At 28.4% G+C, this 16904-nt stretch overlaps 1 protein-coding gene across 1 annotated transcript; it reads right to left on the bottom strand.

The window, feature by feature from the left end:
• Positions 1-10728: 10728 nt before the first annotated feature.
• Positions 10729-13070, bottom strand: LOC113868476 (palmitoyl-acyl carrier protein thioesterase, chloroplastic-like). The gene is made up of 6 exons (XM_027504092.1): positions 12654-13070; positions 12034-12167; positions 11790-11903; positions 11521-11702; positions 11199-11263; positions 10729-10980 (listed from the first exon to the last, which is right to left on the bottom strand). Exons 1-6 carry the CDS (start codon positions 13068-13070, stop codon positions 10729-10731), a joined length of 1164 nt encoding a protein of 387 aa, XP_027359893.1.
• Between the last annotated feature and the right edge of the window lie 3834 nt (positions 13071-16904).

Genomic DNA, 16904 nt, shown 5'->3' on the forward strand with positions numbered 1-16904 from the left:
CAAGCAAAGGGAACTCTATGAGAGCTTTACGAAAAGAAACCCACTTACTCTCTCTCTTCGTGATATTTTCATAAATGTCGAAATAAGTCATTATATTGAACTATTATATAATTTTTTTTCTATCAAGTTTGCATTAAACATCGAATATGATAAGAGCTTGCTAAGTTATTATGCTCTTATCATGTCATACTCTTATCCACCCTCTTATTTTATTAATCCTTATTCTATTTAACCACTAAACAAGTCCTAAATATTAAATAATATAGTTAAATTTAATAATATTAAATAAGAATAAATTTGTTATAAGTGTGGGTGGTGGATGGTATTTTTCATCAAATAAATTTGGAGTTTTACTTTCATAATATGCTATATCTTCAAATATTTTTTTATATTAAAATAACACTAATTTTAATTGGTCAACAACACTAACAGTACATCAATACTCATAAAACATCATATAACTTTTCTTCATTATAATATTACACTCAATTTTATTCATAAGAATTAAATATTAATCAATTTTCTCTTCTGATGCATTGTTGTGTTAATTTCAATTTTGAATTCCTCGTTGAGTTATTTCTTTGTGGTAGATGGGAAAAGGAGAACCAACACTCGGAGCCAAAAACAACCTCCATGACTCTCGATTAATTCTGTGAATTGGTGTGATTTTCAATAAGTGCCAATCTCAAGAAATTGAGGACTGAAAACTATGAGGGTTGAGTAGATCATTAGGTGACAAATTATTACTACTGGAATTCTATTTATAAGAAATATTTATAATAAACATAATTATATAATAAGTTTATAGTTTATTTTAAAGTATTTCTAATAATATTGTTAAATTAGTAATTTATTTATACTTAGTTTACTAACTCGTACAATGTATATGTATTTTATTTTTTAAAATAATTGTATATATAATAAAATTATTTTAAAAAATAATTTTTTATAAAATTTATGTTGATTAAATTTGATAACTACAAATATTATGTATTAAAATAATAATAATTTATTATAAAAAAATAATAATAATTTAATAAATTAAATTATTTTAAAATATAAACAATTTAAATTTTTTAATTAAATATCAATAATCAGTATACATTAATAATTACAAATTTAAGAGATAAGACTCTTAAAAGTAAATTCCAAATGCAATAAAATAGAAAAAAAATTAAGATAAATCTTAATAAATATTATAAGTGTTTAATAAAAAATTAAATTTTTTATAAAATAAAAAAAAAATTAAGTAACAATTTTAATTTCTAAAATTTAAAATAAAATTAATAAAAATTGTAAGTAAAAATAAAATTGTTACAATAAGCGAAAGTATAATTTACATCCACTATGATCAATTTTAATTTTAAAATGTATACATAACATACTATGGAGAAAAATATATCTGCTAAATGCTTAACTTCTCAAATGGTAAAGTCTCACTTATAATATATAGTTTGATTAAATAGATAAATATATTTATTATATAAATATTGATTGAATATTTCATTAATATAAATTTTATAATAAATTAATATATTTGAAAATAATTTTTATTTTTTATTATTAAGACAAAAAAAAAAATCAGTAGTAGTTATTGTCCGTAGAAATGACTGAATTATTTTATTAAGACCAATAACATTTAATAAGGGTATATACATAATAGACTTATACTTCATTTAAAAATATTCATAATTTTAATAAATTAATAAATTATTGGGAACCTAAATTAAAATCAACCTCGATATAAAATTAGAACGTGGGGCTAGGTTCAATGACATTCAACAAGGGTAAAATTTTATATTAATTTTTAAAAATAAAAAATAACCAATTTTAACTATTCTAATTGGTTTGCGTAATTAGTTAAATGTATCATATAAAAATTATTAGAGGAAGTATATCAAAATGAATCTATCCATGTAAAAAAGTGAGTTTCGTTAACACACATATTATAGTAAATAAAGTTTAAAAATAATTAACAATTAATATACCGAATTTTTTATAATTAAGAAAAAATATAATTATTTCTTATATATAAATAGAATTAGAAGTTATATTATCTTTGTTCTTAATTTATTTTTTATTAATAAAATTTTTATACTCTTTCAATATACGAATAGTAAAAATACTTTAAAACACACACTATTTTTAACTTGTGACTGAAAATGCACACAAAAGAATATGTAAAAAATGAAAAATAAAAAAAGTTTAAAATCACGTTAAAAAAAGTAGAAAGTCACAGTAATATTATTATTATTATTATTATTATTATCTCTTATGCTAATTGTAAGATCTTTTCATGAAATGTGTCATGATTAAATTATATTTTTTTAAATTTTTTTTTTCTAAATTGATTAATTTTCGTACAAATTTTTAATAAAATAAAGTAATTAATGAAATATAATGAAAAGGAAACAGTAAATGTCGATAAGTTTAAAAGTAATTTCAAAAAGTAAAATAAATCATTCATTAATTTAATAGTATGAAAATATAACATATAGTTTAAAATTATTAGAAATGAGGAAAGAATGTTTTGAACATAAGAAGTAATAGAAACGTATGAGAAAGAAAAAGGGCGAGTGACTGAGTAAGATACGTAGGCAATGGAAAGTAAGAGAGAGTTACCCAATAAATAATGATACAATAATCACATAGCTCGCTGCATCACATACCATCCGTCTTAAACTTTGCCTATTCCAATTTGAATAAAGCTCCCAAATTTCTAGAATGCTTAAATTAAACTCATTGGATATATGGTTATCATTACACTCATTTGGATACTCTTTGTAGTTAACGCTGCAACACCCACCAAGATGATACTGCATCATCATACATTACATAAACAACAGACAAAAACTCCACTCATAATTTTATCTTTTTCCTTATCCTTTCAAACCTAACCAATCGAATTTTCATGGATCCAGATTGCATTCTTTTTCACATATCACTTTCAAACCGTACCATTCATTCCCAAAAAGAGCACTTGAAAGCAAAGGTAAGCCCGCTGCCAAGTCAGTTTGAAAGACACACACCATAACCCAGCCCCACTCATTATCAAGCAAAGTGCTATGCGTTAGAGAAATCTCAGTAGTTGTAATCAATGCGTTTTGCGTTAAGTGTAACACTTTCTATTGTTCAAATTAGTTTAAATAAAAGATAGAATAATTCACATTTCATGGTGTAACCGAGCTATAGATTCATACAAGTTCAGGGCTTGTATTAAACGAAAATTGTTTCATTTTATAGAAAATATTGTCAATCAGCTCTCTCTTGATGTTTAGTACAATTATTATTTATTTATTACACTTTTAAATAATATTTTTAAAACTAAAAATATCGACTAATGAGATAAAAATATTATATTTGGTATTTCTTTTGCTCGGATGTTATTGTTAAATATTGAATATATTTTATTGAATGTTTTCAATTATTTAAAATTATATATCAAATATTTTTTTATGTTTTCAATATAATATTTTAATTTTTAATCAATATCTTAAAAGACTAGCAATAATATTTAAAAGAAAAAAACTAATTTACTGACGCGAAAGGCATAGCAGAACTTGTCTCGAGACAGTATAAGTTGTCAGATAACATATTACTAACATTTCTATATCTGTTATTCCTCAACTTTAGCTATCAAAATCCCTTATATATATTATGGAAGATGAAATGACCCATCTGCATTCAGGCCCCATGCCACGTACTGCCATTATTTCCCACCAATATGCTTTGCAAATTTCAAGCCAAATATCTACATGGAAAGCACAAAGCAGTATACATTTCTGGGTCCTGCATTAATTGCATGCTTTTTGTTTTAGCGCCTTCTGCAAATTGGACACTGCCCTAGCAAGTGCTTTTGGACCATATCTCCATTACTGATGGCAGCCAAGCAGTCGTAGTTCTGCTCAGCTGGACAACAAACCCCTTTCTCTGTGGCCCTATATTACTTGAGAATTTTCTCGTATATATTTTAGTCGTGAAAAGTTTGAGGGAATAAATATTTTATTTTGATAAATAAATTTAAATTTAATTTTAAAAACTGAGGTTAATAAAATTGTTTTTTTTAGAATTTTGTTAACTTTCATTTTGAAGACTGATTTTAAGTGTTTAAAATATTTTTTAAAATAAAGTATTTATTATATTTTTATTTTTGATATAATATAATTTTTAATAAAAATTTACTACTTTTAATTACCTAAAACTTATTTAAAGGTTAACTTTTAATTATTTTTTTAAGGCTTCCTTGAACTCTCACAAAGTTGCTGCCATCAAAAGTGCAAGTAGGTCAAGGTGGTGGGTTCGTTGGTAGACCAAATTATGCGAGTACTAGCGGTACTTGTAACTTACACAAAGGTCAGGATATTAGCACATGCAATTCTCTTTGGTGTTAGAGAACAAATGTCATATAGACTGTGTGTATTATTAGTGGGCTTGTCGAGAGCCAACAACTAGTTTAATATATGTTAATTTAATCATGTCATGAGTGACAATATATATGGGATGGACTAAAGCTTCTTTGGTTTCCTAATACCTTAAAGATTCGATCTCACGTTAATTTCATGATCATTCCAGCTTAGACAGCTTTGTCTTTGTTTTCCTTTGCTGGGAATATGTTTTGCTGCAGTCAGCGTTCAATATTTCAGGCCTAATGTACGAACCAACCAATATAAAAATCTGAAAATGGATACCTTTTGGTGAGGGGAAAGCGTTGAAGAAAGATAAATATGTTTTGTTTGCTTGAAATCATTTGAAATTGTACCAAAAAATTGTTCTATGTAGATCTCATTCAGTGCTTTTAGTTGCACTTTGCACACACCGTATATAGAGAGATTATAAAATGTGCCATATGAGCTTTTATACATTTCTTCTCCCTAGCCTTTTAGACCCATCTTTTTTGTTTTGGCTCAAATAGTATTAATTTTCTGTCATCAAATGTGCCTCAATAAGGGAAATCAATCATTTTAGAATGGACAACATCTGTTTTTTAAGCCAGTTGTCTAACATGTCATCCTATCAATCTCATTTAGTTGATGTTTACCAAACATTATTAAATAAAAATTAAAATAATCTAACTAACGCCCTTTTCTTTTTCTATAATCAAATATTCATTAGACACACTCCCTATTTTTCATTTACTTTTAACCTCTGATTCCAAATTATAATACTATCCATTACATTTAACACTTCATATAAACAAATTTTGATAAATTATTGAAATAGAATGATCGAGGAACATGTATAGCTGGCGGTGCTAAACTCGAGACTGGTCTGCATGCTTACCAATTTGCAGTTTGCAAGAGAGAAAATAGACGGGACAGTTTTGCAGGGGAGGGGGGCACCCCAGCATCTATGCCACCAAGCATGTTGATTTTGTAATAAATGAACACTATATGGACAATTTAATTAAGGGTGGCTCATTGTTGTTTCGTGGACCCTTAAATGTTGTTGGAGTATATAGCTTGGAAATGCAAACCAACAATTTTGCAAAACCATGCATGGTAGATGGTCCTCGCGGGATCACACATCAAGAAACGTCCTTTTCTCTCTTTGTCCACTGTGTTTCCCAACGTCCTGATTGTGAGTTGGGTATGAAACCTCTTGACGGTGATATGATGAAACCGCTCACTTTTTTTTTGGTCATTAACCTAAAATCTTTGTAGGTAAAAATTATTATCGTAAATAGCCTAATCGAAGTCATTATTTAAAACTTAAAGTTGATTTGTGAAACGAGGGAATGTTTAAATTTGACTAATTTCTTTAAATGAGTTAAATTTTAGTTTGATTTTATTCACTGCACCAAAAACGAGTTTATGAATTACATCTCAGATAGCAGTTAATAGAACTTGATTTCTAATAAGAAACTTAAAAATTAACATTGAATCACTCTCTAAAATTAACTTTCAATGTTTTCTAAACACTACTTAGAATGTGTTATTTAATAACAACTTTCTTATTTCATTATTTATGAAAAAGCAATTGACACGTGGAACTACTCTCTGGGTTGATGTTTAAATTATAATTATTGTTTAATTGCTTTCTAAATTTCAAATTTAAATTGAACCCTGGCCTTTTTTAGTCTCCTTACATTTACATCTTCTCACTCTTTTTTTTTTGTACCTTTTCTTGTTATGCTCCACCATCTCTATTGTTCTCCAAATGTGTCTTGCTCATGCCATTAACATGAATGACAACCTATTATAAATTTTAGCTAATTAAAGTCAGTTACATTTATATTTATTTTGGTTTTGTGATTTAGGTATTTCCCCTAATTTAGGGATTTATGAAACTTAGGTTAGTAGACTGGTTTTGTGATAAAATGAATATCCTAAAATTTGCACTTGATTGGAATTTATGTTTTTTTTTTTCCTCTTGACTAGAATTTAGTTAATAAATTAGGTAATTTTTTTTTTGTTTTTGCTATTCCCTAATGTAACATCTTAAATTTAATTTCAATTAAATAAGAATTTTACAAATTTAAACAATCAAATATTCATAAAATACTTCGAAATAAGGGAAGGGTTACAAATTAATATCAAATGACTGCTATAAGACTAGTTCAGTTACAACACTTTCAAAAATAAAAGCTAAGTCCTATAACAATCCATCCGTCCCTTCACTGAGTCCGGTGCTGATCGTCTTGATTACCTGAAAAATAAATGTAAAGGTGAGTACTCTATACTACCCAAAAACACACAGTCAACCTAGAGTCTCACCTCCAGCACGTTTTCAATATATTAAACAAATACAATTATAGGCAATATTTCACATCCATAAGTACAATACACAAACTCCTGCATACGCACACTAGCCACACTCACTGTGGCACTGTGATAATAGATTTTCACCATGAATGGTCACCGGTTACCCCCGCCTCACGGATACCACGTGGGCAGTCACGGGTCGCTCAGTAAGGATAGTGGTCAAAGGTCTAATCAGGAAGAGAGTGTGTGGCCCGTGGTGCACCCGTTTCACAGTCGGTGTCACCACCACTCCCTCTTCTCCAAAGTATTTCTACCGTCTTCATCTTCCACACCCCCAGTGTATCGCTGATCCCTTCACAGCACATTACAACGGTGCTAACACGCCTATTAACATATATTTCATTCACGCATGCAATGATCATACTTACACACGACACACGGCATTAGGCTCACATTCATTTCACATTACACGGCACATAGCCAATATTCATTTATATTACACGATCCTCGGGCCCACATTTGTTCACAATATTTATTCTATCATGCAACATCTAGCATACAATTCACATTCATCCATTTTGGGTAAACACACACAATGTTCACATATCAAAGCACATGGCCCACATTTCATTTCTCAATCAACTCTCATTCTCTACACGTTTTCTACCTTCTAACTCAGTCACATTACATTAATCAACAAAACACACAAGAATTACATCACGTTGAGATAGGTAGAGTCCCCCTTACCTTGGATTGAAGACCCACACTCAGATTCGACCACGGACGTGCTCCCTACACAGATCGCGGCCTCCAAGCGTTCCTCACACGAATTCAACCTTCAATCAAGCTTCCAAATGGCTTTGGAGGCAATTAATCAGTGGAATAGGGCTTTGGGAATGAGAGGACCCAAGGAATTTTGAAGGGAGAGGGAAACATTACTCCCCCGAACCCTAATCCCCTTTAAATTCTTTTCTAGTCGCGACACTCTCGCTACAATGAAAATCTCAAAAGAAATTGCACCTTAGTTTTTGCAGAATCTCGCTACAGTGAGACTGCACTCAGAAATGCACCCTAAACTGTCGCTCTGTCGCTACAGCGAGACGTCTCTCGCTATAGTAAGAAGGCGACAATTTTGATCCTTCCTCCTAGGGCCCTCTCGCTGCAGCGAGAGAATTCTCACTGTACCGAGAACAGCCCAATATCACGCCCTACACTTAGGCACTCAACCCATTTCAGCCCTAACTAGTCATGCATACACACACAAAGATATATATATATATATATATATATATATATATATATAAAACATACATATATGTACATATTCATACTCATCACACAGAACATCATCATCATTACGCATTCAATGAAAAGTTACAACATTCATTTATATTTATACGCACATATATATGCATTTATAGTTATATAAATAATAATAATATCACAAAATTCAGGGTGTTACACCCAATATATGTGTCTGCCCCTAATGTGAAAGTGTTGTATGAGATTGATTTTGTGATAATATTGAATTTTGCACAATATGAAAAATTTAGGTAATTTTACATTTGTTTGATTTAGTTAATAATTTAGGGATTGATTTAGGTATCATATAACATGGAGTCTAATATGTATTACTTAGAGACATTAACTAGAGATGAGACTAATCATGTTGAAGACATTCCAAATATTGTTGAAGAAGATCTTAGATATTATCCAAAGATAATTGTGAGATTGTAAAATGATACAAAAACACCATGGTATAGTGGATGCACAAAATTCATAAGATTATGTGTTGTGTTAAAGCTTTATAACTTAAAACTTCCAATTAATGGAGTAATAAGAGTTTTACAAATTTTCTAAGTTTATTAAATGACATGCTACTATAGAATAATGTGCTTCCTAAGAGAATATATGATGCTAAACAAATATTTACTTTCATTGGATTAACCTATCAGAAGATCTATGTTTGTCCTAACGATTACATTTTGTTTTTAAATAAGTATGCATCATTAAGAGAATGTCCAACGTGTAATGTGTCATGATACCTAAAGAAAGAATCTACTCCAGCAAAAGTGGTATGATATTTTTTAATAATATCAAGATTAAGACGTTCGTTTCGCAGTGTAGAAAATGCAAAGCATTTGACATGGCATGCTGAAGGCAAGGTTAGAGATAGGAAGTTTAGGCATCTAACAAATTTTCCCCAATAGAAAAAAAAATTGACGATAAAGAATTTGCAGTAGAAACAAGAATTGTATGTTTTTACTTTGACAATCAATGATATGAATCCCTATGAGATGCAAAGTAACACCCATAATACATAGCCTGCGATATTAATAATTTATAAATTAGTTCATAGCTTTGCATAAAGAAAAAATATATGATTCTCTCTTTGTTGATTTTTTATCCTAAGCAACCTAAAAATGACATTGATGTGTACTTTTCTCCTTTAATTGAATATTTGAAGTTGTTGTGGGAAACTATTGTAGAAGTATATGATGAGTTCAAGGAATCTTTCACACTATAGACAATGGTATATGATACAATTAATGATTTTTCAATATATGATAATCTATTCGAGTAGCATAAAGGGATAATGTGCATGTCTAATATTTTGTAAAAAATATACTATATTAGACTCATACATTAACATAATAATGTTTTCTTAAGGTATCATAAATGGTTGCAACATAATCATCCTTTCACCCTAAAGTAATGAGAATGAGATTCAAATATCAAAATTACAAATAATGTCTGTCTAGTTTCATTGTACCTACACTATGATCATCTTAATACTTCTTATAAGCATCTTCATTCGGTGGTTTAAAATTGACTATTTTAGTACATACAACTTTTTCTTATGCTTGAGGATGATCCTCAAATTTTTATACACCAATCTAAAAAATTTGTTTAAGACAATTTGTCTTTCATAAGGTAATCGTAATGACAAGTTAATATTCATGTTTATTATTATAGTTATTCATGAACAAAAATAAATATGCTTATAAGTATCAAAATATTAAATAAGGTCTTTTAATTACATATCTTCCAATATTAGTTGATTTAAAACAACAACTTTAAGTGAATCAACAGATGAAAAAAAAATCATTGTTATATTTTATAGTAGGTCAAGATTCATATTTCACATATTCTTAAGTTAGTTTTAACCGATCACTTAATATTAAGTTATTTAGGTAGGGAACACTTTCCAATTGTACCACGTACAACTCTTAGATAGTTAAGCAAATAACACGATAACTCTTAGATAATTAAGCAAATAACATTAATTATAAATTATCTTATGAAATTATCTAACTTATTGCCTTTAGGTTTTCAATCCAATTAAACATGACCTAGTTAAGTCATAATCCAAAGTTGACATTTAGATATTACTTTTATTTCATCACACCTATTAGCATAAATAAATACATATTATTTTGTTAGATATACATTAAGTCAATACTAGCCTTGAAAGGTGTTAATTCATTAGAAAGCATCAACTTAATATTTGTTTTAATGGTCTTTAAACCTTTGATATTTCCCAAGTTAAACAATTTAATGCAATAAGTATACATGCATCTCATACATAAGTGTGATATGATTATAAGCCACCAAAACTTATAAAATAAGTCTTTTTCTTTTATCCTTTCCATATAGAAATTTTCTTAAGAGTCGTTGCATGCATGCGTCATACATTTACAAAATTTAATAAAAAAGGTTCTTTTACATTGGGGGCAGAAAGGTGAGAAAAGAAGTACAACCAAAATGTGATAAATAAGGCATGTCGCAAGTCATGTTAAAAATCAAAATAAATCACAACACATATGCTGTGTTTAAACCAAACTAAACTCATGGGTGTAATTGTTTACTATGCTAAAGAAGTGCTCGTATTTAAAACACGTGTCTGTAGTTGTAATAGCACCATTTTTATACTAATTGTATTTTCTAGTATGGTTTGATATAATTATTCATCACAAAACCATGAAAACTGGAATCCCAACCACAATATGAAACCACTATTAGTCTATCACTTGTGGTTCTGCCTAAGACGCCATTTTGTTCTGCCTCGAACCAATTCTGCTTTATTATCTTGCAGACGAAGTAGGTGTGTGTATTGCAAGTCATGTTTTCTCTCAACAGAGCTATTATTAGAATCACTTATCACGTTGCATGATGGACTAGTCATAGATTCTAACACGCTTGATTGTGTACATTCACGCCTAAACTCCAAAGTCATGCTTGTGATATCATAATCATCTAACACTTCTCTTGGCACACTCTGCACCAAGCAAATCAAGATGAAAACTGATTAGTTGTTAAAGGGAAATTTAGTCACCAGATTCTATAACATTGCACATATTGTTTTTAGTCCTTTTGAGAGATCAAACATAACTATTGTTTAACCAAATTTAGCTATCACTGCCATGTTTTTGGCTTGCATATTCTTTTTGTCATAACTTGATACTTGTTTTGTTAAATATGATAATTAATAAATACCTCCAAAATCCATGAAATATATTTCACATTGTTAACATGCTGGTTAGCATCCATGTCATTCCTCCCTGTCTAGATTGCATACAATTAAAAAAACAGTTTAATACAATGATATAAATGATTATCCAAGGGATTACGTGTGCATTTGTTTTAGTTAATTGTGTAAAAATAATCGCTTGTTTAAGAGAATTTAAATAAAATAAATAATAAATTCTCAAAACAAGTTGAATTAAAAATGAGCTAAATTTTAAAACTCTTACGAATCAAATGAAGTATAAATAAAGGGAAAGGGTCATTATTAAGTTTATCATCTTGTGTATCAAACTTACTGTCATCCCAGATCGAATTGTCTCAGCAGTATCATCAGTGAGCTTGTGTATCTTCTGACAATCTATTTCTTCACTAGAAATGGCATGTCTATCATAGCGGAAAGGAAAAAGCTCTTGTTTAACTGATTCAGGTAACTTTGATAATCTTCTTGTTTCTTTGTTCATCATTGCCCATGTGCTACATGAAGAAATTTGTTTCAATCATATAAACAGGGGAATACATAATGTAAAAATTAATAATTATGAAAAGGATTAAAAATTTCACCTTGTTGCTCTTGCTATAATCTCTTTGGTGCAATGATCCCTGATTATCGAATCTCTTCTCATTCCATTTTTTCCAACAAAATGAAACCATGTATCAACATCAATTTTGTCTCCCCTATTATTTTGAATGCATTTTAATAAATCAATCAACAAGTTCTTTAAAATATAAACTGTGATAGTTGCTTTAAAGTAATTAGTATAAGGCAGGCAAGGGGACTTAGCAGAACATTTATTTGGCTATTTACCATTTGCTATATTTTTGTACTTGAATTTGAATACGATTAGCAACCCAAATCAGCGTGTGACGGTCCATCTCCCGAGTAGTTGCAAAATTGTTCCCACTTACTCCATAGCTAGTGACATTGTTTATAGCAGTTTCCTAAACCATTTTATATATGTAAGTCATAAAAAATAATTTACATTCTTCTGGTAAAGCATTCATACTCCATTTATAAGTGACACAGGATATGTTTGTGTAATAACTTAATTAAGCATATATTTAATAAGTTTTTATTACACAAAGTTTATTCCTTAAATTTTATCATGAAACTTACTGTTATAACATGAAAAAAGCTTATGAAAGTCAAAAAGCTAGTTTTATAAACTTTTCTATAAAAACAACTTTAAACTATTGCTTTCCTTCTAAATACAACCCTTACTCCTAAATCCTAAACAATATTATGATCAATATAAATTACATGATCTATAATTGTTAAGATTGTGTTAAAAACACTTGTGCTTATATATGCGTTTTGAATTTAGTAAAATATTTAGGATGAGATTGAATCGTATTTTGTGCATAGATAGAAATTACGGACATGAAATATTCAAGGAATGAATTTTATACAAAGATTGTTAAACTAACCTGGAGAAAATTCATGAGTGCATATATGGTGACAGTTTTATCGGGGCCGATTTCATAAGACCTGACTATAAAACTCTGCCTATATACAAACTTGTCTTCCACAAACACTCCAAGTAAAAAGGGATCAAAGGTTGTTTGTGTTGTGCTTTCATTTGCCAATTTGATAGCTGTATGTGGAATCAATGCCATGTGTTCCCTTCCGTTGATTGTACTCACTCCCCAAGGGCTACAATCAAAACTTGCCCTCACCAACAATGAAAATCTTCGTTTATTGTTCAATATGTAAGTGTTGCATGAAGATTTGTGGCTAATCTCTGAAAATTCCCCTGCCTTGTTGTCTACGATTTTCGTTTTGGCATTGCAAAAATTCCCTCGAAATTGTAACCCAATGTTGCTAAGTGCTAAGACTGGCGTCATAGCTAGCTATCGAGGAGCGAAAAATAAAGAAGAATATTGAAGGCTTAGATGAACTTAACAAGTTTAGTAAAGTTAATGTGTTTCTTCTAGGCATGCTTCTAATTATTTATATAGTTACGTAATGGACTATGTCTAGCAATGAATTTTGTGTCGTTGGTTTGTTTGGTTTGGTAGAAGGGAAGTAGGGATGCATGAAAGCATGCAAAAGGGCATTTAATTTCTAATTTTAATTACTTAAATTTTGAATTTTTTTTTAATTTACTCTTCGATTTAAAATTTATTTTATTTATATAATATAATATTGTGTTTGTGGATTATTATTTTAAGATTTTGATAATGACAAATACACGTACGTTTGGTAAACAATAAAAAATGGGAAAAAATGAAAATATATTAGCCTCATTGTCAATTTATGAGTATTTATTCATAAAACATGACCTAATTCATTAGGAAATTTAGCCTCATCAATTAGTGAGCTTCTATTTAACTTGGTAGGATTTGCCTAATTGATTAGATGTATTTAACTTAATATCAAAAGGTGATGAGTTATTTAGATAAAGGAAAGAAGGAAAAATGAGGGATATTTGTGAATGTTTCCTACATAAAAAAAAAAATTAAAAAAATCCTTTTAGTCTGGGAGGATATGAGAAGGAAGAGGACTTGTGTGTGTGTTTGTTTTTTTTTTTTTTTGTGAATTAAATTATTAAATAATTTTTATATAATATAAAAAATGAAAATATATTTTTAATAGGAAAATTTTTATAATAAAAATTACTTTACTGTTTTTTTTTAATTTTTTAAATTTTACTCTTCAATTTAAAATTTATTTATAGAGCATAATATTGTGTATTTGTTGATTATTATTTTAAGATTTTGATAACGCCAAATATACATATTTGTAAATAATAAAGAATAAAAATAATTGAAAATACATCAGCCTAATTATCTCTTTATGAGTACTTGTTTACAAAATATGGCCTAATTTAACTTGGCAGCATTTGCCTAATTGATTAGATGTATCTAACTTAATAACAAGAGGTGCTGAATGATTTGGAGAAGGAAGGAAAATGAAGGATATTTGTGAAAGGTTGCTTAAAATATAAATTCTCTTAATTTGAAAGAGGGAAATAAATTGACTTTTTTCTAAAATAGATTTTGTTAACTAAAATTTAAATAATATTGATATAATATAAAAAACGAAAAAATATTTTTTAATAGGAAAAAATTTATATAAAAAATATTTGACTAATCAACTTTAGTCATTTTTATAATTATTTGTAATACAAGTTAATTTTTTTTTCTCTTTTTTATTTGTTTATTATTATTATTATTACTATTATTATTATTATTATTATTATTATTATTATTTCTTCTATTTCAGCTCATCCAAACGATACATTTTTTTATTTTCTTTCTTTTTTATTTTCCATTTTTCATATTATTTTTTTTATTTCATCCTCGTCAAAACACACTCTAAACAAGATTATTTAAAAAATAAATAAATAATATTGAATAATTATAAATATATGTGATTGCCTAGTTATTAAATTAGTTGAGTTAATAGCAAATAGCATACATAATATTCTTAACCGGCAACTTTAATCCTATATAATAAATAATTAAAAAAAAGTCATAAACGATTAGGAATCACATCTAATCGTATATTTTTGTATTAGATCACTTATGTTTTTCAAAAAACATTCCAAAATAGTTTATTTGATTTTTTTTTTCTTGTTGATTTTGTAAAAAAAGTGTGGAGTCATTTTTATTGTAGTAATATATTTATTCAGTTTTAGAAAGCAACATTTTTCATAACACAATATTATTATTTTTTTGAAAATTAAATTTGAAATGTTTCACACTTAATTGACCGCTTCTTCTTTTAAGTTTTGAAGTCAATTAGTAACTAATAAGTCAATATTTTAAAGTGTTTTTGTAGGTTATTTTTACACATTTATCCTTTATTTAATAGGAATTTTACATGATTTACTCATTAGTTATTGCAGTTTGGCATGAATCAATCGCTAACAAATTACAGAAATATTTTGGTTGCGATTAAAAGAATTTTGATAAAAAGTAGGGTCACCTCCAGTAAGAAGCATAATCTTGCTTAACAACGAATTACTTTCTGACCATGTGCAGTAGTGTTTATGGGCATGCACAACTATGCATATTCCTTGGTGTAACTAATATGGAGATTTTCTAAGGATAGGTAACTCTATTTAAAGACAATCAAGAATCGAGACCTGCAACTTGGAAACACTTTTTTCTCGTCAACTTTTGATGATTTTTTGAACTGTTTGAGAGTGAAAATCATCGGTTAAGAAGTAAGGTATCTTTCCAAAGTCTGAGCAAGTGGTCAAGAATGCTTTTTGGAGACAAGAACTCTGCCCATTTTTTTTTTCTTGAGATTCTTTTAGTTTGAGTTTGTATTTGTCAGGTGGATCGCCATCAAGTAGGTCCACGTTGATTTTGTAAAAAGAAAAAAAAAAAGTGTGTTATAGGAAGTTACAGATGATAGAAAAATAACCTAGTAGAATTATGAGAGAGTGAGAACGACAGAAAAAATAGAAGTCGTCTTAAGAAAAAGACGAAAGATAGCAGCGAAGAAAAGTAATGATTGGTTGGTTTGCATAATATGTGCATTGAAACCCTAGTATTGCTGTAATTTCCATTTTTGTTGCTATAGCTGAATACCCATTGAGGGTTTATTGTGTTGTTATCACTTTAGTGATGAAGTTTGTATTTTGTGTTGATATCTAGTGGTTCCAAGAAGACTTGTGGTGTACCCATTAAATTTATTAGTAGAGAATTTTGCTGGACTAGGTCCCGTATGTTTTTATCTTTCATTCATTCAGGGTTTTTCTACGTTAATAATTTTGGTCTTGTTGTTTAATTTCTCTATTTTGTGTTTACTATCAATTGTCTAAAAACTGTGTAGGGCCAATTTTAATAGCACAATGGGAAAAAAGAGATCATGTTTGCTTCTGTGTGTTCCTGTTATATTTGATATCTTTCCCAACACTATTTTGAATGAATATGGTTTTCTTTACAATTGTTTTCTTTGTTTATTTCATTGAGTAGTTAAATCTATGGTTAGGGTTATGATGAACTCTTTGTCTGCTTTATGTGATATTTATATTTAATGACAATTGCAGTTTCCTTTTCACATTAGTTTTGCTTCAGCATGTTTATATCTATATGTTTAAAGTCAATCACTATTAACATATCATAATTGATTGCATTGTATGCGACCACATATAATTAATGGAAGTATAGGATAAAATAGAATAAACAATTCAGTGGACTAAACTTATTTTTTTGTCTTTCAATCAGTTATTAAATTAATAAACTCATAGGTTCTTTATGTTTTCTCTCTTTTTACTTTGCATGACCATTATGGGTAATAATTTAGGGAGAATAATACTTACATTGCATGACCGTTAGTTGTTAATAATTTTAGTATGAATGATTGACAGTTATAAAAAAATTAGTATTGAGGCTAAACTAAAATTTACACATGAAGAGGTGTAAAGGTCAAAACAAAAACTTTAAATTCATCTTGAATAGTTTCGTGTTAATAGTTGTGCTATCTCTTTTTCATTTGATTACTTTTATTAATTTAAGTCTTTTATAAATTTCATTTATACACTGTTTAAGTTTAAACAATTAAATTACAATAATTTTAGTAATTGGAAATAATTTCTATGGAATGATACTTTAGGAATTTGATTTGAGAATTTCTGTATTGATACACTTACCCACGAACAATAACAACTTTAAAAAATTTCTCAAATAACGACATTTTTATAAATTTGTTCTCTTTCTAATCAT

This window comes from Abrus precatorius, unplaced genomic scaffold, assembly GCF_003935025.1.
Source record: "Abrus precatorius isolate BTA unplaced genomic scaffold, Abrus_2018 Scaffold10, whole genome shotgun sequence".
Lineage (NCBI taxonomy): Eukaryota > Viridiplantae > Streptophyta > Magnoliopsida > Fabales > Fabaceae > Abrus > Abrus precatorius.

Bases quoted from the DNA above. Each gene is read 5' to 3' on its own strand.
- LOC113868476 (XM_027504092.1), bottom strand. From the start codon at position 13,070: ATGACGCCAGTCTTAGCACTTAGCAACATTGGGTTACAATTTCGAGGG. The intron at 11,703-11,789 runs GTGAAATTTTTA...TTCTTCATGTAG, and splicing joins ATTATAGCAAGAGCAACAAG to CACATGGGCAATGATGAACA. The intron at 11,264-11,520 runs GTTTGATACACA...CAATCTAGACAG, and splicing joins TCGATCTGGGATGACAGTAA to GGAGGAATGACATGGATGCT.